The sequence below is a fragment of the Syngnathus acus genome, chromosome 3 (assembly GCF_901709675.1).
Source record: "Syngnathus acus chromosome 3, fSynAcu1.2, whole genome shotgun sequence".
NCBI classification, from domain to species: Eukaryota; Metazoa; Chordata; class Actinopteri; order Syngnathiformes; family Syngnathidae; genus Syngnathus; species Syngnathus acus.
Window position 1 is genome coordinate 10,728,805 of NC_051089.1, and position 25,595 is coordinate 10,754,399.

A 25,595-nucleotide genomic window follows, 5' to 3' on the forward strand; every position below is an offset into this window, starting at 1 on the left:
GAATAAGCAGGCAAGCAGCTGGAGCTGCAGGATGTTATTGTGCTTGCAGGCCATGAAATCATGTGACAGATAACATTCTGTAGCATGGCAGGGTCACTTGATGAATTCATGTCACAAACAATACAGAACTGACGACTGTCGGGGAAAATAAGATGAGAGGGGAGGAAAAAGGTGGAGTTCATTTATACTGTAAATAGTGACCTAATAAGCAAACTCGGGCGAAAATTTTGCAGACTTGTAAATCGTGGTCCAAGCTAGGAGGTCTTAACTTCATTTATTTTGTTTTGATACAAAGATAAGAAACGGTGGTATGGTGACGCACTGGTTAGCATGTCCGTCTCACAGTTTGGAGATTGCAATTGCAAAATTGTTTGAATGTTAACAGTAACTAGCTCTCTCCGGGACTTTGGAAAGAGGACACAAAAAAGGAAAACACATCCTGAATCTCAAGACGATGTCTTATAAGACAATGTTGTGCTTCACTTTATTTAGTCCTGATTTTGGAAAATAACGTTATGTTCCCTTTTTACTTAGTTTCCAGTGTTTAATGACAAATACAGTGAAGCACTGGAAGACCTGAAGAGAAAATGTTGTTGATGAATGATCAACAACACGAGTTCTGTGCCTGCGTCATTTCCCGAGCTGCCGTGACATGCAGGGAGGTGTTTTTTGTGGAAGCGGGATCAATGTTCATGACTTTGCGAGCTCTCATGGGAGGAAATCAGTTGGATCATATGCATGACGTCAAGTGTCACTCGTGCAAAATGTGTTATTGCATGGCAGGCTGTGAAATACTGCAACTTCATTGTCTAATACACGTTGTGTATTTTGCACAAGTATTGCTGAGTACAGTTTTGCTGGGTCAGCAAGTTGTGCAGAAAAAGTACTGAAACAATAAACAGTTAAGCACATGCATTCAAAAGTTAAGAGGTGAAATAAAGGTTAGTTTATCATAAAATTTAGCCAAAAGCCAAACATTCATAACTTTTTTGGTGAGTAATGCAATACCTTTCTACTAATTAAATAATAATAAAAAATGTTATCCTCACATATGATTTTTTTTTTTTTTTGTGACTCCAATTTTGCCTACTGTTGAAGTTTAGTATCCTCTCCATGTGTTTTATCTGCTGTCTTCACGAGCCTTGCGCTTAGTCCTTTGACCCGACTTCCCTCTTCCCCTTCCTTTCCGTTCTGGCAACGGGCAAAGTGTCCACACAGCCCGATGAGAGCATATCACCTCTATTTAACCCTGCCTATTTGGCTGCGACGCACACAGAGAGCTCAACAATTTGCCCGCACTCATTTGTCTCCATCAGCAGAAGCCATGAAGAGCCTTTTCCTTTCTCTCACTGTGGCGCTGTTTGCCACTGCAGTCTTCTCTCAGCAGAATATCACAATCAACCTGCGAGGTAAAGCTCTGTCTGTTTCATAGCTTCTTTGTGCTTCCAGAAATGACATTGTGCATGTTCTTGACAGTGTTCCCAGCAAAGAGCATCGCTGGAGTGGTCCAGCTAAGCCTTATCAATGACCAAAACCAGACAGAATATGCCTTCAATGTCACTGAAGCGCGAGACATCTGCACTAATCTTGGATTCAGCTTTGCCACCAAAGACCAAGTCAACGAAGCCCTCAACAGGGGTTTAGAAACTTGCAGGTAAGACTGAATCAAACACAAAGTGTAATTTAACCCCCCCAAAAAAATGAATGGTTTTTTTCCATTTTTTTTCTTAAGGTTTGGCTGGATTGATGAGCATTATGCAGTCATCCCCCGTATCAAGGCACTTAAGAACTGCGGCCAAAACCAAGTCGGCTTGCTCCCATGGAGAGCCGCGCTGGACAAAAAGTTTGATGTGTTTTGCTTTATCCAATCAGGTAAGAAGATATAGTTGTCATGATGTAACATCGGCAGCGTTTAAAACATTTATCCGTCAAAAAAATGAGAAATCAGCATCATGAAAGGATTCCTTTCATTGTACTAATCTTTTTACATTTTACCAACTGGACAGTGGAACTGAATACATTTTTTATACCCAAATATGGCTAAATATTTCTAGGATTTTCTTTGATCAATTACATTTTTATCTTTTCAAGAATGTATGGAAATACTGTAACTACAAGTTGACATCTTAATCAATATATATTAACGGGCTTTTCCCTTTGTTTACACAAAAATTGCAATATGATCATGTTTCATGCAATTGCATGCAAGTGGTTGACAACAATATAAAATTAAACAAACAAACAAAAAGTTGACCTTTCACATTAATATTGTCACCCAGTCCTATTCCAGTACATGTTTTTTTTAAATGAAGATTACTTCATTAATTTTACAAGTTCTTAGAAAATAGTTGTGCAAAAAAAAACAGAAGGAAAAAAAAAATAGTTGGCAGTACTCTGCATGTTACTAGAAATTTGGTAACCAAAATGAGGTTTCAATATGAAACAGCACAATCCCACAACAGCGCAAACTGCTAGCACAAGATCTTTCCATATTATTCAATGATTGCAACAAAATGGAACATGTAAGCAATTGAATCACCATAGAAGTACAGTTCTATTGTATTTAACTTTTAAGTTGAATATATTTGCATTTAATCTTTAAGGAATGTTCATTTTTTTTAAACTTTTGTGATTTCCTTTATTTCCTATAAACTATGGTTTCAAGTAAGTTGAAATGTCCATTTTAGAAATAAAATGTCTGTCTCGTTTTTAATGAACAAGTAGTTGAGGCAGTACTAGACTTGCACCTTAATATTATACATAATACTAATGTACTTGTGGCGTAATAAATCTCTCCTTGTGTTTTTGCCATGTGCAGAATACACAGATCAAGACCCCATCAGCCCTACCCCCTCCCTCCTCATTTTCAACCTTTCTTTGACCTCCGACCTGTCTGTGCTGGAGAGCCTGGACGTGTCTCAGTTCGCCCGTTTAGCCAGCAATGAACAGAGCTCCGGGAAAGGTTCGCCAAATATCTCCAGTAAAACACACGATTGTTAACTCCCACATGGGACCAATATACCTGTCATGTTTGACTGTTCCAGGAAAAGTGGTGCTCATCTCCTCAGTGTGTGTTGTTCTCCTTGTTGCAATAGCCGTCTTTGCATACATGAAAGTGTAAGTTGCTTTATCTTGGAACAATCCTTTTTTGTCTATTTGCAATGACTTTGCAATGCCATTCAATGCGACAATATGTATTTGTGAACAGGAAGAGGCGATCCCAGAGAGCTGACGTGATTCAAGAGTGTGGAGACGTCATTGAGATTGCAAGTTGAACGATGACTTCAAAATATTGCCCGGTTTGATTTCACCTTTAATGAGTTTGCACATCTGATTTTGCACCGTGCCGATTGTTTTGTGTCTATTCTTAAAGGCAGCAGCTTGTAAGGATGTATATAACCTCTACATCACAATCACAATCGTTTTGAAGATTGATTCCTTGTTTTTATTGTTTCGATATTGCAAGTACGTGCAAGTAAATGAGACTTTAAAGAATTTGACTATATATCATTTATCTGTGTGTAATGGTTCAAACTAAAGTATGTGCAAAGCTCTCTGACATGTTTCTTGAGTCTTCTGTAAACGGCTCTCACGCTTCGTGGATCCCCAACACACAACACAATCTGGAGTGCAAATGTTTATATAACGTGGCTTTGGTTGAACATGGGTTTTTCAATTGTGTGTAGGAATAAAATCTGAAATAAGTGTTAGAGTTTTAAAGTACTGTCTGAGCAAAAAGTAGTAATGTGCTTTTCCAGTAATGTAGTATGAGAGTTGGAGTAATCATGACCAATGTCCCTCATTCCTTGACAGCGTCTACAAGGAAACTGAGTTCATTGCACAAAGTTTCATGTCGGTAGGCCATGCGGATCTGAGCCACATTGGTGCGGCGAATGTCATTTCCCTCGGGTCCGTCTTTCAGGTAGTTCACCCCCAAAAAGTGCTTCTTGTCCTGGAAATCAAAAATACCAAAATGTCTGTTCTTGGATGATCACTCCTCTGGCTTCCAAGTCAGCACCCTACAAACTATGGCAAAGTAGTAGTAAATCAATAAAGATTTTAAAGTAAAATAAATTACTATTAGATAGATAGATAGATAGATAGATAGATAGATAGATAGATAGATAGATAGATAGATAGATAGATAGATAGATAGATAGATAGATAGATAGATAGATAGATAGATAGATAGATAGATAGATAGATAACCTGGTCAGAAAGTCCACATTGCAGCACGCTGTTTCTCGCTATTTCACACACATCACACGTGCTGAGCTTCCACAGCTGAGCTGCAATAGCGTATTCCTCCATCAGTGGCTCCTGTCAACAAGAAGCTCAGTATTTGTTGTTTTAGACATGAGAACTAGAACTAGTGACATGATTCAATTCTACTATCACCGTGCACTGAAATGCAGGTCTGAAACCACACGAACAATTACTGCAGTGATACTTACCTTGGTGTAGTGGAACTGCATTGGGTCATCTGTAGACAAGGACACGCAGAGGCCTTTGTGTAGGAACTCTCGCAGAGGGTTTTTGGAGTATTCCAAGAACAGGCTGTTGTTGCTCAATGGGGACATTGCAATAGGCACTTGGGCCAAGTAGTACAAATACTGAAGCACGGGGCTCTAGAAGTGGGGAGTAAAATACATGCTCTTTTATATTTTATGGATAATGAAAAAATGTTGTATGAAATACAAAATGGGACAACATAGTTTGTATTGATAGACGTTGGTAAATCCCTCGAGATTGTAAACTTGCTGTGTTGCAGTGGTCAATAGAGGGTGCTAGGTCACCAGTTTACTTTTCAAATGAAATAAAATACACATAATAAAATAATATTTTGGATTATGGATGTCTATTTTAAGATGGGTAGGATAACAAGTACATCATGAGTGATGAGTAAAGTTGTTTGAAATAATGACGCTCTCCCAGTCTCGGGTGCACATATTTTTGCCCACTAGGTCTCATGTTTGTTGTGCTTGACATGCACAGTAGTGCCTCTTCATTGCAAAGAGGGATTCTGAAGTCCACCGCCCCGAGGTAACATTCTAACTTGTTTTTTGTGCACGCAGCACCTTAATTGTCACCAACTGATTCCCGAGCGCGGCACCGCTGCTGCTCACTGCTCCCCTCTCCCCCAGGGGATGGATTAAAATCACACGGGGATGGGTTAAATGCAGAGGACAAATTTCACCGCACCCAGGTGTGTGTGTGACGATCATTGGGACTTTAATCTTTTTAATCTTTAATCTTTTTAATTGGCGTTTGTGCATTCCCTGCCAGGATTACGATTTATTTTTTTCAAATTTTACACTTCATCCTACCATGACTGATGACTTGGTGTGGTTGTGCTTACTCAGTCATATTGCAGACATAGTATAGCCAAGACTTCATTAATCTCTCCTGCTTAACGACTGTAGATAAATTTGAAATTCTGCACTGCTCAAAAGTTCTTTAGTGTGAAGCAAACATGAAGTTGTTGCATGCGCTATGCAAAAGCATGTCCGGCTCGCTTTCCAGCTCCCTCAAGAGGGTCATTGGCCACTGAATTGTCATCATGTGTGTTTTGCCAAGTGGTTCGTGCCGCAGCCAACAACCCAGCTGACAGTTGAAGTACCTTCTTCAAATTGAGCCCATGTGAGATGTTGTCGGCTGTGAGGAATGCGGATACCAGATGAGTGATGGAGCCCGCTTCTCCGCAATGAGGGCGAAACTGGAAGGTGCTCAGCCCACGTTCCCTGCGGACCCAAGAGGTGAAATCTAAATGCTTTCAACAACCCATATTTAGAAGACAAGATGAGCTCTTACCTTCTGAGATTGTTGAGCACCATGATGTTTGCATACATGTGGAAAAGGTAGTAGCTGTATGGAGGGTTGTCATCTCCGGTCCACTCTTCTGGCTTTGGGCTCCTAAACGAGAACATGTGATCGCTATGTTTGGACTCGTCATCGACGCTGTCAAAGCCCGATACCTGTGGAAGGAAAACAAAAGAATCACAAGGTAGAAATGAAAGGTAACAAGTTTTTCGCTGACAGACTTATCACAGAATATGAAAATGCTGACATAATCAAGAGTCTGATCATCGTGGGGGCGAATTTGAAATCTGATTGTTTAGTTTGAAGAAATCTGTACATGTGATACAACTTACATATTTGAGGAAAACATGAAGTTCTTTATGACTTTGCGGGTGAATGGTTGCCTCAAAGAGGGGAACGAACACATTCTCCAGCATCTTGGCAAAATTAGGCACCAAATTCTTCGCCTTAAAAATGTCACTAAACACAATATTTTCTCATCAAGGAAATGTTAAAAACTTCAGGAATATATCAGACAAATGAAGAAGACTCACTATATTCTTGGCACTTGAATCATCCACCTCATATTTGGAGAGTATACTTTGTGCAGAATGAACCACTTAGCCAGGTTGTGCCACTCCTCTGGGGCGCGTCCGTAGATGGACAAGCGTGGCTCTGCGTGCTGATATTTACTCTCCTCCAAGTCGTGGGCCACTTCCTGCTCAAGGTAGAAATGGAACTGCTCTTTACTAATGCAGTGGTGCCATTTGAATGTGATCCATCAGACCATTTTTTTTATAAAATATTTAGAACTCTATATTGCACTTCATAAAAACATAAAATAACTCAAAACTGCCAACTATGACTATATTTACCTTTATTATGTGAGCGAAATACTCGCCATTGAGATGGTTGTCTGTTTTGAGAAATATTTCTCTGAGTTCACTGGCTCCAACGGGATTATACTTTGAGTTGAATTTATCAAAGCGATGGAACGTAAGCCTTCCCTGTGGAGATTATACACACAATGAGCAAATTATCCAGGTTTTGGATATATATGCGCTTGCTTACAGCATGTACGTCTAGAGAGTCCACAGTAAGGTCATAGGGGTCCATGTTGAGGTTGTGGAACACCTGCTCAAGAGTCAATTCCTGCCCAGCGGATTCCATGACCACGCGGTCCGAATCGGTGTTGTATGTTTTCTGAATGAACGTAAGAAGGTGCTTCTGAGACATGCATGCTGCTGCATGAATGTGTGTATCCACCTGTGTGGAGAAACACTGGCTCAGATTATTTGGGTTTTTTTCTTTTCATGATTAACGGACTCATGTGCGAGGAAGTATGTCAACCTTTCTCACGTTGTAGAAATCTCGGTGTGGAACACTTTTTAGTTCCTTGAGCTCAGCCATCTCATTGAGCATTTCATGGAGGTGGAACTTGGAGCTCAAGAAATTGAGTCGCCTGTGGCAGTAGGTTTTTCTAAAAAAATCACAAAATGCATAGTTAACATTTTGTATAAAGGTGACATATAAGATAAAACTAAAATCAAGTCATAAATTACCTCACACACACATACAAACTGAAACTGCTTCAGACTCAACAGGTTTGTGAGAACCCGTTTCCCCTCTTGTGACACGACAGCATCTACACAACCAGCATAAATAATAGCTGACACTTTGTTGTGGCAACTTACGTGGGTCCATCTGCAATCATTGCCAGTACATGACTAAGATCAATCGCAAAAGTCTCCAGGTTTGGATAAGGAAGGTCATGCGGACGCTTTTCTCGGAGATCCTCAGCGCTATCATACACGTTCACTATTCCATCCACGAGTCGTAGTTCATAGGTCAAGTTCTCCGGGATGTTTTCCATACTGTACGGGTCCTCATTCTCCGTTGGACATGGGCACATATCTGGAGAGACCACGGCAAATTTAATTTTACACCAATCAGTATTTATTTTCTCACATACGTATATCCTAAAACCTGGTTGAACTTCCTCCTCTTCACTCCATCTGACATTTTCAGCCCTGCGAAGGAACTGCGTTGTGGTTCTGCAGAATCTGTGGTAGGCCAGTTTGGAATATTTCTCACGAATCAGCAGAGCCTTTAGAAGACTTTTGGCTGCCTGTTCATAGTCTTCCACTGTAATCTGAATCAAAAATGAAGACACAATTAATTAGCAAAGAGTTGCTAGTCGTATAAATTCATATTTATTTGAATATATATTTACAAACATTCTGGATGTGCTGGAATGGATTAATGCTTTCCATCATTTCAATGAGTAATGAAGTCAATCTACTATCATCACTGAGGAGTGTATCACAGATATGTTAGTGTGTGCATGTGTGATTGTGAGCCAATCCTCATTTTTCCTGTTTTGTATACTCACTCCTGCACAGTAATCACCACTTATCGTAACCCTTTGGTAATCAGGGCAATATTCAGTGATGGATGAGCACAGCGAGCTGGAGCTTGGAGACAGGTATGGCGTAGGAGCCCTTGGCCATGTCCAGTCCAGATTCCCTGAGATCTGCATGGACATGGACTGGGAACGAATCATCTTCAAGCTTTTGCGCCTGTAAAACGAGCAACAATTAATTAAAATACTATCGAGGTCAGTCTGATTTGATGTCTGAGGAACTTCGAAATGCATATGAGGCCATGCACTTGGGAATTCCATCAAAACTAAAGCTTGCTTATTCACAGTTTGGAATTGTTTTTTTACTTGTTAACTTGTTCGCTTCACCTGTATATGTGCTTAAGTCAAAACAACAAAAGTATTACTTTGGTGGCGTCTTGGTGACACGGAACTATGTTGAAGTAAATTAAGGAGCTTTATCCAAACAGGTAGTGCTTTGGTGCCATCTTGTGGCTTTTATAGGGAACTATAAACTCGTGCTGAGTGGAAGGCTCCTATGTCCAAATTGGGTCCGTTTCTTTTTTGTTTCCCCCGTAAAGCTACACTTTTGGTCAGTGATATAAGCGAGGCCTACCTTTTGGTGCTCTCCTCAGACTGCAGTTCCGCAAGCTCCTTAAGCAGTTCGTGCTCTTTGGCTTGCTGGAGGCCAATGGGGCAGTCCTCTGGAACGGTGAAAATGGATAATGCATCTTTATTGTCCTCTTCTTTCAGGGCCGATGCATACACCTTTTCCGCCAGCAGTTGGTTCTCCTCATCAGCCTCACTCAGAGTTACCTTGGGGAATTGGCGAGGCATGTCTGCATGTGAGAAGAAGCCAGAGTAAAGTGAGTTGTAACATAAACTTGCATGTACAGTAGGGGAGGACTCGCCCTTCTTACCAGAACAGGAGTTGACTAGGTTTACTGTTTTGTAAACAAGAGAATCCGCACACAAGACAGTTTGTGGGACATTATGTGCTCTGCCTTACATTTTAGGGAGCCTCTATTTAGGGGCAGTCTGGAGCTCTGCAGACAAGCTGAGTTGAAAGTTGTTATTTAAGCCATCGTTTGTGAGAGTGCTTCCAGGAAGCTTGCAATCCAGACATGAAGTATTATTGATGTAGCACATTATCAAGAAATATGATCGGCTCGTACTGTTATATTGACCTGCAAAAAGCGACCTTTTCAATTATTCAGTAACTCGAATGAGATTTATACTTACTTTCACAAGCAATCTCTTTTGCCTGCTAGCTTTTGGTAATGGCATTGGTTCATCTTGCTTACCGACTTGAGACAAATGGATAGTAAACATGCAGTAAGTAAGCTGTAGAGAGGACTCGTCTAGTTATTTCCTAAGGCACAACTTGTTGAAATAGCACGGATTCTTATTTCCTCTTTTCTTTCCCAGAAGACATTCGGATCGATGAGGCTCAAATACAGTAAAGTGCGCTCGGTCATGATGTATATACATCACAGCCTCTTTGATGTGATTTAAAAAAAAACAAAAAAAAACAAATCAAACATAGACCATACATAAACAATGCTTTATTACAAACCCGTTTGTTCACGATTGCATTATTTTCATTTTTATTTTCATTAGTTTGCAGTGGTGATATACGGTGCAACATCATAATGAGATCTGTTTATTTTTGGTATTGTTGGTTGTTAGCTCAGAGTGTGAAAATTGTTTGACAGCTGTATTCTGGTTTTAGGTCAGCAGGTGGCAGCAAAATACCACAATTCATCTTAAAATACTAGTTAAAGCTGAATGAACAATGAATTTAGCTTCAATACAAGTGCTGTATCAAAGATTATCACTATCATTATCATTATCACATAATCATTTTCTAATATTTTTCCTTAACGTCACTTCACATGATAGTCAATTAAAAACCATGCTCATTATGTTGTCTATACTGCTGCAAATTAGAAACACAAAACTAGATCCATCCATCCATCTATTCATTTTCTAAATGACATCATGTTTTCATTATAATGTGAACTCTGCATGCAGTTAGCAGGACATTTATATATATATATATGTGCAACCCGCCAGCATGATTACGCATTTTCAAATAAATTCACTCACCGCTTCAGAGTTTGAAGTGTTTGTAAATAGTGGACATGTTTCCTTTGGAGAAACAGCGACTCATGCCTCATTCAAGTATTTGATACCTCATCCACCTCCCTGCACCCACATCACTCCATCCTTAACTCCTTCATTGCCACAAAAACATCTGCCTGACAAATGGGATGAACAAATAGTCATTCGATAACAGCATTCGAGTTTTTGTTTCAATGTAAAATGTTCAGCCATCGCCCACCGATTTTATTTAAAAAAATGACTGGAAAAGGTCAACGACATGAGTGCTGCCAAACCATCTTTACGGTCCTTTATGTCAATCAATTTAGGCTGCTATAATGTCTGAATAGGGCTGATGAAACATTGCGAGATGAAGTTCTTTTCTCCTCGTGGAATCCCTGGAGACTCCATTGAGTTCCTACTGGGCACCATAAGCAGCCAAAAGCCCGCAGTCCCTAATTTAGCCAGGCAGAGTTTAGATTATGAGGCTAATCCTCTCAACCCAGGTTATCAGTGTACTTTTAGAGTTGGCTTTAGAGTACTGACAATGAGCCGCCTGTATCGCCTTAATGGACATCAGAGTTTGCACAACTGATGATACACACGCCCTATCTCCTCATTTTAGTCGTGCACACTCATCTAACACATCAGTTATCTGAAGACTTTCATTCTTTTTAACTTAACATGCACGTTGAGCTGCACTGATGAGTGTCTCTGTGCTGTGATCACGCCAACGAGCGTCATCAGCTCATTGGCTTACTGAAGTGGTGAGTACCGCACATAATGAGAGTACAGTGACTGGGCCAACTCCTGGTTAATTGAGTCTTATCATGACGCAACTTTACACATATATTTGTCACACATTCACATCCTTGAAACTGCAATTAATTCACATTTTAAGTGTGGAATTAGATTATAGAAGACTTAAATGCTTGTCATGTTTATTGTGTTGCGTAATTCGTTTGCCAGTTTTAGATTTTTCTGTTTTTCCAGGATCGTATGTAATACTGTGTATGGCTTCACAAGACAAGATATTTACGATATAATGAGATCCTGATGCTGTTTTATTTGAAAGTATGACTTGGCAGGGAAAGATTTTGCTTATCGAATGAAATGACTTCATAAAAATGATAGCGGTTTGTGATGTGCAGTAGTATAGAACATGCACTCACAGCATAAAATTGAGAAGCATCTTGTGCTTTCATTTTGCAAAAATAACAGTAGGCTTACAATTTTAATAACGACTCTCAGTATGTTGCACTGACCTTGCCGAAATCTACCACAGTGGCAAACATGTTAAATTAACAAGTCTTTTCAATCACATTTGATCACATATATCTGAAGAGAAACATTTTTGTAGAGGTGCTTAATAGATTGTGCAGTCTACTTTGGAGTTCTATAAATGGTTGTAGTGAAGATGAATGTCATGTCATTGAAAAGCCACCATTGCATATGACGTTCAGAATGGATTCTGAATGTACTGTACATATTGTTTGCCAAATCAAATTTGTTTTAATTCCATCTAATAAATAGATTTGAGCAAAATAGCAAGAAAATAAACTTCACAATATGAAGTTGTAACTATTTTTACACACTAGATGGCAATAGAGAATGCATAATTGAAATTCTAAATAGGTCACTTAATGTCACTTTCGTATTCCGTACATTCATTTTTGGTTTTGTACAAATGAAACTAAATCAAAGAACATCTCCAGCAACATCTCCAGTTTTTTAAATCAACAGCGATGCAACTGTGGTTATAATTTAAACAAATATGCAGAGCTTCCAACATCATAGTGGAAGCATGATTAGCCCAGCTCCCATGCAAGAAGGTTTAGGTTAGGATTTAGGCTCAAATATAGATTTTTTTTTTTTGTTACACAATTTTCAGATTTTCCTTTTACTTGTAACTCCATCCTACTCCCACAGTCCTGAACTTGAATGTTAAAATCACTGACTATTCAAAATTTGACCTAGAGTTGTTGTTTGGTGACCACTGAGGTTGGGATGGGCTCCAGATTCTGCATGGTCTTGAATAGGATAATGAAATTTGTAACCATACAAAAACAAATCTGAAAAATGATATGCTATGATTAAAAGATTAAATTATTGTGTTCATTTCTGATAGCACGTTCCTACCTTCTGGATGATCTCAGAGGGGTTGTCATGGTCCATTAACATGGTCATGCTCGGATTACTTTCATAAACAAAATTACATTTAAAAAAAAGGAAACATCATTTATATGAAGTGTAGTGGTTCATTGACCTGACTAATTCACAACTCCCCCGCTACCCTGACAAAATAAGTGGTGTACACTAGAGAATGGATGAATGATTATTCATTTAAACTCAATGTTGTGTATTTGTTTTACTTGATGTCCAAGGTCTGGCCCAGAAACCTAATTGCTTTTTTTTTTTGCTCGCTGATCTTCTAGTAATAACATGAAACATGGCCCACAAGAGAATTTTCAAAAATAAATCACTCTGATTTTTTTAAAATAAAAATGTAATAGAAAAAAACGTTTTTGTGCATTAAGAAAAATATTTTTTCCAAATACACAGCACACAATTTTGAATATTAAACAAATCAAGGCTAAATAATTTTCAAATGTTGTTGCTGACAACTTTATGCTTTTTCCTTAAAAACTAAATTAAACCATTTTTATTCTTTCAATTCAGTCACGCACAAAAATTGCTTGCAGAAATGACCTCTGCAACTATTTTGCCATTAGGCTAATGATGTGTACAGTATTGGATTGGTTTGAGCATGTTTCCTAAGCACTGGGTAACGTGACCCTTCTTCATTCCATTTTTTTGCATGAGGCCCCCAGTGGAAAATTTTTGGACAACACCGCTGATAATAAATGAGATCCGCAGCCATAGTCCTTCTTTGGCTGCTTGTATATGAACGCAACGACCAGCAGTTTACTCCTGCGGGAATGTTTGAAGACCCCCCCCCATCACACCACCACATCCTTCAACCTCAATTCCAGCCATCTTTTACCAATGAAGACAGATAAAGCTAAAGCCGCAGCATCTCAAGTCGGCTCTGAGATGGCTTAGTCGACAAATATGAGCTGAATCAAGCAGGAATGCGCCTCGCACCCTGTCTGCCCTTTCTTAAAGAAGTGGCTGGAGAGGTGGGAGGTCATAACTGAGGGAATGTAGTAAGATGAGGGGAAACTCTAATGAGAGCCTGTGATCACTTAACAGAGACCAGGTGCTGCCTGTCTTGCTATACTCTAGACAATAGACCGCGCCACTTGTGCTGGAATTTACGGCGGCTGGGAGCAAAAGGAAGTCTGGACAAGGTCAAGGTTTTGTTTGCAAAATGTTTATTACGTGACAATATTATTGCTTTAACACAAATAAAATAAAGAACAGTTACAAATATAGTATAATATACCAAACAAAACAGTTATCCTATTACCACAGTCTGCAAAAGAATATAATGCCCATATACCGTATATTTCTTTCTGTACAAAAATAGTTTTATGCGTATTTAGATGAACGTTCTATATAATATTAAATAAATGAATTCCTATATACATATACAGTATCTCCAATAAAAAAATATGTAAAGATTGCACAGGGGTGTGTTTTTTCTTTTTGTACAAATAACAACTTCAAGTATATTTCAATCCATTGTGGACTGGCACATAACTCACAGAATTGAAGGCATTTATTTTCCTTTATACAGTGCCCAAAACTTAATATAGGCTGAGAGTGTTCATCCCCTCGTTTGGCATTGTGACGCACATCATCTTCTCCAGATCGTTCATCAGAGTCCAAATGGAAAAGCGCTCACAGCTTTTTTATCCTTGCAGGATAGCACTTATCAAAGTGGAGGAGGAATTGTGAGTGTTCACTCTTTTACACCAGAGGGTCAGTCCACTCACTTGGCTAGAAATCAACACTCTTGGAGTCACCCCCTGCCAAGCGGAGAGCAGCACCTGTAGTTGCTCCACGCTGTTCTATCCAGTGTTTTACAGTTGTTCGCTCGCTCCACATCACCGAACAACGAGGTGCAGCGCTTTAAGAAACTCAGTGCAGCCAGTCTCACTCTGACCTGGTCCCCAGACCTGGAAAAACGCTGGAGAATACTTGGCAAATCGGAGGCATTCAGAGAATTTGAGAACAGAGCCGAGAGTACGCTAACTCTTAGTCCCCCTTGGCTTTTATTCTTCTTTCTTGCAAAGTCCCATTCATGTTTGCCTGAGCAGAGCCTCAAGCTTATGGACCTGGGAGGCAGTGGTTCTCCACACAGGCCTGAGCCTGCCCTGCTCCATCCTCAGCGCGACTCTATGGTCTGGTAGTGAGCGACGTCTGCGGCCATATCCTTGGGGGCTGATCTTGACAGGGGGGGCGGTGCCAAACCTTAGCGTGTTGTTGAGAGTGTGCAGACGGTGCGCCAGGTCGTGCACTGAGCAGGTCCCCAGATAACAACCCTGTCTTCTTGACTGGTTGGCAGAATTTTTGGACCTCTTGGTTCGCACATGGGGTTCAGTGCTGGAGGACAAAAGAGAAGGAGGTTGAGTCCAGATGCTTGTTTCCGGGACAGATGCATTTAAGTGGCAAATGATGGCTTTGCTTGAAGGTACATACCTGGAATGTGGCAGCATGGTATCCCTGATGTCCTCTTGTCGGACAATGTGCTCAGAGTTTGCCGTCTTGCTCTCTAGATCCCGTCTGAGTCTGCTCCCGAGCCATATGCTTAGCCTGAATCAGGGAGGGCAGAAATCCATTAGTCTTAAGGCAGATGATCCATTCATTCTTCTCCACAATCATCCCCAGCTTTTTTTTTTTTGAGTGCTTGTTAAAGGCAGTTGAATCAGCTCACCTCTTTTTTAACTTGGGATTCACTTCAGGTTGCGCACAGTGTGCTGCCGTGGCCACCAGGCAGCAATAGAGGAAGGCCTGGAAGATGAGTTTCATTTTTCCTCCTGTCAAAGCAAGAAAAGATCCAGTTAGTCATTTGCAATCAGGCATTTATTACAATTGAACATTTCAAACTCCCTACTGTGCCGCTATGTGTATTGATGCCTCTAGTACAGTATGCCTGTAAACTAGTAATGCTTACACAAGAGTCCAAAAGCCAAGTTATTTGCACTTATCATTCATTTATTTGAGAAGTTAAGCTAGGGTCACATTTTCCTCAGTTAAGTAAACCTACAACCATGCTTTGGGCCCCTGGCCAATAATGTGAAGGACACTGTCTACTAGAAGCTACCAAAATAGACTTGCCAAAATAACAGTAAAAAAAACTGCGATAAAGAATGCAATTTTACTCCCCCTTGTAATCTTCTGTAATTAATAGCAACTGAAATGCTTTTTTTTTTTAGCTGTGCAACACCTCGAAAGAGATTCTGCCACAGACGGCACAAACATTAAGAGCTGAACTGCTTATATAAGCAGACAGATAACCTGTCCTTGTCTATACACTTGTGCCCTGACCTCAAAAAAGCAAGGATAAAGCCATCAGCTGAGAGAGCCGCAATCATAGGAAGGTGCTCAGAAAGAAATAGCAAAAGAAGAAGAGGAAAGGGAAGTAAAACATACCTGTAATTCTCACTTGGATGTGAAAGCTCTTCTTTTTCTGGTCAGATAGACAGACGAGTATTCCACAGGTTTGGGGAATATTGCCACTGGTCCTGTTAGGCAGCTGTGTCACTCTGCTAATAGCTACACACCAGACTGGGAGCCTTTTATACAGAAGGTGGGAGGGGCTCATTGACTGACTCTCATCCTCTACCCCCCTCCTGCTCCCAGTGGTGCAAAAAAACACTATGAATAGTTGTAGAACGTTTATTCAATACAGAAAAAGCATAATTAATAAAAAAAGACATTGACAGCTCCGTTTTTGTTATGCATTCTTAAATGGAAAATTTCATATTGGAACCATAATGGTGATTTCATACTGTTCCATAATTGTGCATGTCAAGTTTAAGGAATGTTTCCATTTTGTCTTTTTCACGCCACTCCCTGACACAGTGAAGTTCCATGTCTCCTTGATGAAGGTGAGATTTTTTTCTATAAGAAAAGAATTGGTCAAGTCAATAAACAAGGTAAATATGCCCGACTGTAATCCAATATATTCAAGGCACTTGTTTGTACAAGGTAAATAACTCGCCTTATGCCTTGATTTATTTTACCTTGCCGAGTGAGGTGGAATTTTACAATGATCTAAGAATAAATCTAGAGTTAAAAAAAATCTACTTGAACAATATTGGTCCAGACATGTTTGAATAATTTGGATGATTTGTTGCTTTCAGGAAAGACTTGGCAAATCATTTAGCCACGTTTCCTCTTAGGAATGCATACACAAGAATTTATCAATGAATAGAATAGAAAATAATGATATTGACGAGTGTGTGTGTGTGTGTGTGTGTGTCTGTCTGTCTGTCCGTGTGCGTGTGTGCAGGCGTGCGTGTGTGTGCGTGTGTGTGTGTGTGTGCTTGTGTGTGTGTGCGTGGGTGTGTGTGCCTGCGTGTGCCTGTGTGTGTGTGTGTGTGTGTGTGTGTGTGTGTGTGTGTGTGTGTGTGTGTGTGTGTGTGTGTGTGTGTGTGTGTGTGTGTGTGTGTGTGTGTGTGTGTGTGTGTCTGTGAAATGGTCATCTCGTGGACATTCTTTACTACTTTTGTAGAAAATACAGCACCGCACACGGCTGTTGATTATTGTTAGTTTTAAATTCCGGAATAGTAATTCCCCAAGGTCCTTAGAACTATAAGTTTTTATTTTTTTTTATTTTTTATCAAACACAACAGAGTGATTGTTTTGGATTTTCCTTTCAGTTTATAAGGGAAGGGGAAATGTGTTGCAACATGTTTTCTTAATTTGACACAAACGTAGCAATGGACATTCCATCAGCATCCCACAGTTCTATAAATAAATACAGTAATAAATCTTCTTCATTTTAGTATCTGAAAAGGGGAACCCTCTGCTAGTAATTGTGAATTTTATATTCATGACTAGATTCACCTCTTTGCAAAATCAGGACAACACAGAAATGCCAAACACATGTTGTAAACCAGTAGTGACAATTGCCCCCAAGTGATCCACTTACAGGAAGACAACAATTGGAATTGTGAAATGACGAGAGTGAAGCACCATCTTTCTCTTTGGCTCCTTATATAGATTTTTTTCTGGGCAATCAGAGGATGAGTGACATGGCTTGCCAGTTCTTACTGTAAGTGCGTGTGGCAGGAAACGTGTGTAATTACACCCGTGGATGTCAGGAAAAAGAGCGCGTGGAGCCCGAGGGCATGCTTTTGATGACTCACAATTTTAATTGATTAATTGTCAAACACATGTTATACGTAGTAATTTTTGTTTAATTCTTGTGTAACGATCAGAAGTACATGAAACACCCACTGTGCATTTCCTCATCTTCTGGCTCCAGTTAAAACATTTTTGTTTATGTTTTTTTGTTTTTGCTGGACTTCAGGGTGGCTGCAGAGAGGGGCTGATGAAGATAGTACAGTACATGATGATGGTAGTACATGTTGTCCTTTATTGTGTTCCTGTTATTTCTAATTTTAACACCCTCAATTTAGTTTGAGGCACTGTTTTCTGTCATTTAATACTACTTACTAACCACTTGCATGTGCAAAATGAAAATACTGGCCCCCATTATGCCCCTGTATAGTGTCATTTGAGTCTGTTATAATTATTGTATAGGTGGGGGGCAACCTGGGAAACTAGTTGTGCGCTTCTACTAGTACTCATAAGTTAACATCTATCACTTCACTTGTAGTACTTCTAAAGCACAGACGCTAACTACTGTACAGCTTTGTCTCACTAAAATGTAGTTGTCCTTTTAGAATGCCAAAAGTGTCCCACTAGTAAGGACTAAGCGTGCACACTACAAGGAACTTAAAACTAACTTAAACGTTCCAATGGCATTACGATAACCATCTCAAGGTCTGTGCATTGTGCTACGAGCAAGGACAAAGAGTAATCTGGAGATCAATTTAATAATTGCTCTTTTATTGATTATATCAGGTGCTTGATCTATTAGATTTCCGCTGAACCACAGTTGCTTTATAGCACACTGGTCACCAGCAATGACCACGATTCACCCGCAGGAGCGCTCACAAAATAGCTACCGGCGATGGGACATTATGATTTGCTATAATATTGTAGAAGTTTTAATTTGAAACTGTGAACACTTGGAGAGATGGTATTACATATTGTCATTTCTTTGTTACCCAACTTCACATAGATGATGATCATAAACTAATAGAAAAGGGAAATCCCTTTGCATTAATCAAATGCTAAGAAGTAGCTCTCAGTTTCAAAAAGGGTGATGATCCCTGGTATAGGATGTTCGGCAGGTCCCCCAGTCTGAGGGCCAAAGCGGCATTCACTGTATATTTGGGGTCCACGCCCATGGAGCTAGCGCTGTGGTTTACGCATGCGCACTGACAGCCCTACTGTCAAAAATGGCTGTGCTTTGGAAGCAGGAAAAATGCTGAATTGTGTTGGCACAGCTCGGGAAAAGCGGCAGACATGGCAAGATTGGCTGATTACTTTGTTGTTGTGGGATACGATCAGGAAAAAGCCGGTAAGTGTGTAAGATCATGCTTTGTGGTCAGATCGACACCCACTGTGGGATGATGTTGATGCTACATAGCTTGGCGACTAGCCTCTGATTAGCCGCATTGCTAACAGGAGAGTTTAGGGACACTCGTTTTTTTCATTAATCAATGCCGCGTACTCTCTCGGGGCCCCAGTGTTGTTCAGAGTAACACGATTCGATGTACTGATGTGGTTGCAAACCAATGGAATCTTCACGAATCCAAAATGAGGCACATCCTGTCCGCGGCGGTTGTGCTTGTTGGGTGTCACTCCAGGAAAAAGGGACTGCAACCACTGACTATGCTCACAGCAGTTTAGGAGCTGCATACTAATCGGAACCGATTGCCACCAAAACACTTTGTTGACATGAGCGAGTTCAGCATTCCATGATCGTCAAGCTGTGCATGCATGTTTTATTAAGTATTGGCTGCTCGGTTTAGTCCTGCCCACTCTGCTCTCTATATTTACACTCTGCTGCAAAAGGGCTTGATGATTTGTTGTCATGTGTTTGTTTTTGCGGAAGACAGCTGCACGTTTTTTCCACGATAGCTGCAATATGCAGCTGTGAATAAAGGCATTCAGTCCTCTTCCCTCTTTTTACCCTCTCTCAAATGTTGATCTGTGTTTGGACAGGAAGTTTCCTCTGCTTCCACTTGTTGTGCCCCAAGTTCAGCTCCACTTGTTCCTTCTTTGTGTCAGAGAAAAGATATTCAACTACAGTATCCAAGGACAACCTTTGTGAAGTTTTGCAGTATAAGAACTTGAACATTGTGTGTCATATCAGCGAGTACTCTTATGCACCGTTGTATCATGGGGAAATAAACTTGTTGACAGAATTGTTGAACACAATCAACGGAAGAAAATTCCAATGTGAAATCATGAAGAACTTAATGAATCTCTAGCATGAACTGCAGCAAGTTGTTGCAGCATCTGTGCTTGTCTTTATCATCTGAAAGCATCATGAATTGGATCTTTGTTGCAAAATCTCAAAGAGTGTTTGTTTTGTGTTGCTGGCTCACTCGGTACACCCACAAACAAGTGCTTTCATTAAAAAAAAAAAGAATTTGACCTTTTATCGTTTTTTTTTGTCTGCATCAACTACTTATTCACACTGATATCAATGAAATGTGGGCAACCTGGGTTCACTGATATCAGATATGTAGGCTTGAAGTTGCCCCTTGGTGTGAATTATTGTATGACTTTATACTTTATATACCCTATATATAAAAAGTCCTGTCAATAAATGGTTTATTAATAAAATTAGTCGGTTTATTCTATTACAAAAAATAATAAATATTGGCAGTTGTGGTTTGAATAAGATGTAATCGACATTAAACTTAAAGTAGCCTCTCAAGTGCATATCAAATTAGTACCCAGAAATAGCTCTCATTTTCAAAAATGTTGAAAATGTCTCGTACTAAATTGTTGTTTATTTGAAAAATGTTGTGTGGATTGTAGAACATCCCTCTCTGTCGTGCTTAGTTGTTGTTTATTTGGTTAAGATTATATTTGATAGAGATCATCTAAGGCTGTGACTCAAACCATTTCATAACTTTGAAATTGTCATTCTGATCACATTATAACTGTCAACTAACAACAGGAGATTTCATTTAGATTTTTTTTTTTCTTGTGACTGCCATTCTTTGAAGTGCTTTCACGTGTTGTGGTTTATTTTATGAAAATATGTTATTTTAATCCCATAATCCGGTTTGTTTTATAGGCACCGAGACAAAGAAATGTTGAAATAATGGCTTGGCATGACTGGCGAGCTATTCACAAATGGACTACAAATATTCCGCTTTTGTATTGTCTTTTAGTCTTTTTAACAATCAACAATTTCCTGTTTGCAGCGTGTCTACTAAATATTTGAGTTTGCCCGCAACTCTCGTGTGGATAAGCGGCTCGGAAGATGAATCATGAATATTCACGAGTACATTTTGCTATTGCTCCTTTCTTTCCGCATTTGACATTTTCTGGTCCGTTCCAGACTGGGTATTGACCCTGACCACAATGGAAGAGTTCCTTCCTTTAGAGTTGTAAAGGTAAAAACTGATAACCGAAACCTACAAAGGAAACTCCACTGACAATTATGACCGCAGCACGACATGACGCCTGTTGATAAGATTGAACAGCCAGACCTTTGTTTTTCTTTGACTATGCAAATTATACTCAAATTTAAGGCAGCGAACGTGCAACCATTTAGTCAAATATGACATTTATTTGGCATGTGATAAATTTAAACATAAGGTCAGATTGACGCATCACTTGAGAATATATTGATAATATGGGGCAGTGCCCTTCAGCCTTGGAAATAGGAAATAGTGAAAGCAACCACATGTGGGAATGTAACTACATCTGAACATAGGGGGAAGCTTGGCCAGTTGGCAAAACATTTTCGCACTTTGTTTTGACTAAATAAATACAGGTTCAACTTTTAAGGATTGCTTAAATCGCTGAGGTTTTATCATTGGTATTAGACAAATTGTACAATTAACTACATAAAAAATCAGACCACTTTTTGTTTTGCCCACATATGAAAAGACAATAAATAATGTATACTCAACAATTTCACAAGCACTTTAACCACAACCGTAGCTGTTAAAAAAAAAAAAGTGCTGTACGTAAAAGAAACAAGTAAAATAAGAATATAATGAAGAACGAATTAAAATGTTTTCTAAGTGAAATTTACAAGAACTTCCTTTGCGTTAGCATGCAGGAACTACAGATTTTTTTCATGTTGTTTGTACACTCTTAGAAAATACACTGTACACTGCATACAAACTTCTAGTGAAGGATTTAAATAGCTTTTTTGTTTTTTAAGACTTCATCCTTCCATCTTGGGAGCGGCTGTTAAAAATAGCATGTGTCTTCTCCGCCTGGCTTCTATTATTCTTTCGGATGGTGTTCTTTTTATATCAGGGAGGTAGCATTGGAGAGCGCAGCTTGTTTTAATACGAGAGAGTCGCCTCATGGAATGTGAGGAATTCCGTCATTTATTTTCATCCTCGCTCGAAAATTGGGACTCAGAACGTTCCGAGCATACGATTTTGATTAGAAGAACTGTAAATCCGAAACACACGTAACTGTCATGCAGTCTGCTGTTTTACTAGCATTACTACTATTCCTGTACTTCCTGTATACGGGAATAAAGGTACTCCAGCTCGTGTGATTAAGCCAACACACGGTACTCAATTCAGCAATGCCCCAAAGCCTTATACTGATTTTTGCTCTCTTTAACACAGTGTGGCAAAAATGAAGGCAATTGTTCCAATACGGTCACACGGAGGCTGAATTAACCTTGTGAAATGCATTAATTACGGAAACTGGGGCTACAAAACCAAACTCATCTTGACATGTCATGTAACTGCAAAACAAATAAAAAGCCATTTGTGTTGTTGAGTAGTGTTGTGTTGTTGCAGGTAACATTTTTATATTAATAATGTACTTTGTGTACAAGCTGTAATTGAGCTACGTCGAGGCCTTTCCAGTTTAACAGCAGTTCGGTCTAATTAATAAAATATGTAGAATTTTGTGTAAATAAATTCCATCTCTGGGCTAACTTAGGCAAGTGCCAAAATGTTGCCCATAAATCGTGTCACTCCGCTTAATAGTAGAGAGACAGAGTTTATTTGGCCCAAACTGACTTGCAGCAAAGACGGGGGGCGATCACAGGAGAAAAGAGTTTTTCCACATGAGTTTGTCAGGTTTTTGTTTGGCCGTCTTACTTAAGAGGGTGGTTTTAGTGCAGCTTTCAAATAACGTTGGACAAGAGGAAGCCACTGAATTTTGGGGTGGTGCCATTTCGCCTCGGAAAAAGGGACTCTAGTAAGGGAACTTATATCTGAGCATTGGGGAAGTTTGGCAGTTGATGAAGACATCGGCAATTTTTTTTTTGACCACATCAACACTTTCTAAGATTTCAAAAAGCCAAAAGTATGTCGTTGGTGTTTTAAAATTTGAGACAATTAGCCAATCCATTTTGCCCTAGTAAAAATACATCTTGGCTATAAGCAAGGACAGAAAGCTCAGATTGTGTTCTGTTTGGCCACATTTCCAATGTCAAATAGTAAATATTTTGTGTTCTTTTACATATAGAATAATATCGCAGTGCTTTCGGCAAGTGGATGGATGGATGGATGGATGGATGGATGGATGGATGGATGGATGGATGGATGGATGGATGGATGGATGGATGGATGGATGGATGGATGGACGGATGGATGGACGGATGGACGGATAGACGGACGGATGGATAGACGGACGGATGGATGTCAGACGAATGATGATTTATTTGAGTCTTTAATATTATATTGCACTCTTTGTCCATTTGAATTGGCAGGTTCAGGAGAGGGATGTGGCAAGATCATTCAGCGATTCCCCAAGAAGGACTGGGAGGGGACAGCCTTCCCTCAGGGGGTGGAGATGGTAAGTGATAACACATTCATGACCTAATAGATTTTTTTGGATGGGGAATTTTTTTGTCTAGTTATTAAAAGAAAAAATCTATGCTGAAATATGTGTGCCACTGTTTGTGAATGTTACAGTCTTTGAACCGCTGTCTTATTTTGTTATTAGGCTGCAGTGCAGAGGTCTGTATTGAAAAGAGTACATTTTACTAATAATGATGGTTCATTTATTTTGAACTTGAACTCATTATTAAACGCATTATTTTAGTTTAAAAAATGTCTCTCAAAATTGATACAAGTTTTTTAAACAGATTGTGATTGTCCTTCGAGTTTTTGCTGCATTTGCACATTTGTCAATCCCAGAGAAGAGTGATTGAGAATCTACGAGATTTAAGGCAAAATAGCATTAGTCAATCCCAGAGAAGACTTTAGGGAATTAAGCAAATTCATAATTTTGGATTGGCTTTCCCATTATTTGAATCGAGCCATTTCTACATTGGTGAGACCAACCCACCCCCAGTGAATTCACATCTAATGGACAACAGAATTTCCTGCCACATTCATCATGAACTGTTTACGCAAAAGTTCTTCCTGTGCTCGCTAATTAGCAAGCTTTTCAAATTTTCTGAATAATTGACCCTCTTGGTCTTGCCTTTGGTGATACTAAGCTTGTCTTAGTTGCTTCTTGCATTTCTGGAAGGCCACTGGGGGTCTGTGACAGGGGGTCTATTAACCGTATTGCCAGGACATTCCAGTGGAGCAACACGTGCTTGCTTATCTGAATGGACATAAACCTCTCAGTCTTCTTCATAAAAATATCTGTAAACCATCTTTCTGTAAAGGATGTTGGCGTGTCTCATATCAATTTTGTTCATTTGTCTTGGCTGCGGCATTCTGGTAAACTCAGTGGTCTTGGCAGTGAAGGAGTGAAAACCACATGATGACTTCTCAACGCAGTCCAGCTCTTGGAAGAACTGATCATGATATAGTCCCGTAGTGTTTTGATTTGTGTGATTCTTTATATCACGACCCACAATGTGGTTGTGTTAAATTTACTCTTTAACACCGTGGTATGTACACTTGGTTACTTATACTTGAAGAACAAAGAAGTCACAAGTCTGTAAATGTCAGCGTAAAATCTGCTAGTTGTAGAGTAAAAAATGTCAAAGCTTGACCTTGCTTCGGGCTTCAGAGAGGATTCTTGAGTTGTTCAGATTCAGTGTATAATTTATGCATACATATTTTCCACTCTTGGCCATTTATTCACAAATCAAAGTGCACATGTTGTCTGGGGGAAAATAGGCTGAAGACTTGTTTGGTTAGTTGCAACACAGTCAGCATCTGTGAATGTAGTTAAAGTCAGTATGCTTAATAAACCAACAAACTTCTCAGGTGTGACATTTAATTTTTATACTTTGATGGTCTTTAACAAGAAAGCCACGGCAAAATAACTACTTAGAAATTATACTAATCACAGTGTTGAAATAAAAATTTTAAAAATAGCCTACTTCTTTTAGTCTCTTCTTTTTTCTAAACATTTGTATTCAATATTTGGCCCTAGAAAAAGAACATTTTCTTTGCAATGACAGGGTACTCCATGCAACCGTGCAGGATGGATGGAACTAAGCAAAACTACAAGTCAGATTGGCACACATGTCCCTTGAAGCGATTCAATTTCAGATGCCTTTATGAGCACTATTTGTTGATTTGGTAAATCTATTAAAAGATTCTTAACAGAAACACTTGAGGTTTTTACCGCCGACTCATGTCTGGAGTCCTGTTGCTGTCTTTTGCTACCCCCCCTCCTTACCCTGCCTCATGCGGCGGGTGTTTTGAGTTTGGGGAATGTCAGAGATCACAACCTGTGGTATTAGGTTCAAGAGCTAAGTGATGTAGAGAACAGCAGGTGTTGAGGCCAACGAGTTGCATAATGTGAGTCAGTCATCTAAGCCAAGAGGCATTCTCACTAAATGAGGCTAATTGTAGCCATACACTGGTTGCCTGAATGGAGCCTTCAATCAACAATAGACGAGATGGCCGACAGTTATGGCTGTTGCTGAATTGAATTGAGTTGCTGCCTCTGTGTCAATGTGGTCGGAGATAGCTTGACCCTTGTTTATGCAGCAGGATTTATATGGCGATCGAGGACAAGTGACACAGTTATTTTAACATAAATAGACAAGTTGTGAGTGGGTGAGTTGAGCTGCGTGCAGGGTCAAGCTAAGTCGAGAAATTCCCAAGGTTGAGGTCTGAAACAATAGTTGTAATGGTTTATGCTGTGCTTACTGAAAAGCACGCCACCACAACGTGCAAGGTGATGGCTTTGGTGT

General features: G+C 39.7%; 4 protein-coding genes across 5 annotated transcripts in view; 2 read left to right on the forward strand and 2 right to left on the reverse strand.

The window, feature by feature from the left end:
- Nucleotides 1–1,223: 1,223 nt before the first annotated feature.
- On the forward strand, nt 1,224–3,704 carry lyve1a (lymphatic vessel endothelial hyaluronic receptor 1a). The gene is made up of 6 exons (XM_037247837.1): nt 1,224–1,409; nt 1,477–1,654; nt 1,733–1,872; nt 2,819–2,962; nt 3,045–3,117; nt 3,209–3,704. The coding sequence occupies exons 1-6, from the start codon at nt 1,325–1,327 to the stop codon at nt 3,273–3,275; spliced, it is 687 nt and encodes a 228-aa protein (XP_037103732.1). The 5' UTR covers nt 1,224–1,324; the 3' UTR covers nt 3,276–3,704.
- A 71-nt stretch (nt 3,705–3,775) lies between these two features.
- Nucleotides 3,776–10,346, reverse strand: ampd3a (adenosine monophosphate deaminase 3a). The gene is made up of 15 exons (XM_037247836.1): nt 10,289–10,346; nt 8,796–9,018; nt 8,192–8,378; nt 7,786–7,951; nt 7,494–7,713; nt 7,150–7,279; nt 6,871–7,065; nt 6,675–6,806; nt 6,354–6,517; nt 6,153–6,279; nt 5,812–5,975; nt 5,621–5,741; nt 4,455–4,628; nt 4,210–4,320; nt 3,776–3,952 (listed from the first exon to the last, which is right to left on the reverse strand). The coding sequence occupies exons 2-15, from the start codon at nt 9,014–9,016 to the stop codon at nt 3,800–3,802; spliced, it is 2,265 nt and encodes a 754-aa protein (XP_037103731.1). The 5' UTR covers nt 9,017–9,018; nt 10,289–10,346; the 3' UTR covers nt 3,776–3,799.
- Nucleotides 10,347–13,649: 3,303 nt separating this feature from the next.
- Nucleotides 13,650–15,966, reverse strand: adma (adrenomedullin a). The gene is made up of 4 exons (XM_037248215.1): nt 15,842–15,966; nt 15,123–15,225; nt 14,888–15,001; nt 13,650–14,791 (listed from the first exon to the last, which is right to left on the reverse strand). The coding sequence occupies exons 2-4, from the start codon at nt 15,215–15,217 to the stop codon at nt 14,488–14,490; spliced, it is 513 nt and encodes a 170-aa protein (XP_037104110.1). The 5' UTR covers nt 15,218–15,225; nt 15,842–15,966; the 3' UTR covers nt 13,650–14,487.
- A 2,723-nt stretch (nt 15,967–18,689) lies between these two features.
- Nucleotides 18,690–25,595, forward strand: part of sbf2 (SET binding factor 2) — a 61,283-nt gene continuing 54,377 nt past the window's right edge. For both annotated transcript variants that reach the window (XM_037246873.1, XM_037246874.1), the window contains exons 1-2: nt 18,690–18,845; nt 23,199–23,284. In XM_037246873.1, coding sequence (XP_037102768.1) covers nt 18,791–18,845; nt 23,199–23,284 — 141 coding nt within the window. In that variant the 5' untranslated portion in view covers nt 18,690–18,790. The remainder of the gene's footprint in view (nt 18,846–23,198; nt 23,285–25,595) is intronic.

What these genes read in the sequence shown, in the direction of transcription:
- lyve1a (XM_037247837.1), top strand. Translation starts at nt 1,325, where the DNA reads ATGAAGAGCCTTTTCCTTTCTCTCACTGTGGCGCTGTTTGCCACTGCA. An exon ending in GTTTTGCTTTATCCAATCAG is followed by an intron (nt 1,873 to 2,818) that starts GTAAGAAGATAT and finishes TGCCATGTGCAG; the next exon opens with AATACACAGATCAAGACCCC. An exon ending in TGAACAGAGCTCCGGGAAAG is followed by an intron (nt 2,963 to 3,044) that starts GTTCGCCAAATA and finishes TGACTGTTCCAG; the next exon opens with GAAAAGTGGTGCTCATCTCC.
- ampd3a (XM_037247836.1), bottom strand. Translation starts at nt 9,016, where the DNA reads ATGCCTCGCCAATTCCCCAAGGTAACTCTGAGTGAGGCTGATGAGGAG. An exon ending in TCTGAGGAGAGCACCAAAAG is followed by an intron (nt 8,379 to 8,795) that starts GTAGGCCTCGCT and finishes CTCGTTTTACAG; the next exon opens with GCGCAAAAGCTTGAAGATGA. An exon ending in ATTTCTACAACGTGAGAAAG is followed by an intron (nt 7,066 to 7,149) that starts GTTGACATACTT and finishes TTCTCCACACAG; the next exon opens with GTGGATACACACATTCATGC.
- adma (XM_037248215.1), bottom strand. Translation starts at nt 15,217, where the DNA reads ATGAAACTCATCTTCCAGGCCTTCCTCTATTGCTGCCTGGTGGCCACG. An exon ending in AATCCCAAGTTAAAAAAGAG is followed by an intron (nt 15,002 to 15,122) that starts GTGAGCTGATTC and finishes TCCCTGATTCAG; the next exon opens with GCTAAGCATATGGCTCGGGA. An exon ending in ACCATGCTGCCACATTCCAG is followed by an intron (nt 14,792 to 14,887) that starts GTATGTACCTTC and finishes TTTGTCCTCCAG; the next exon opens with CACTGAACCCCATGTGCGAA.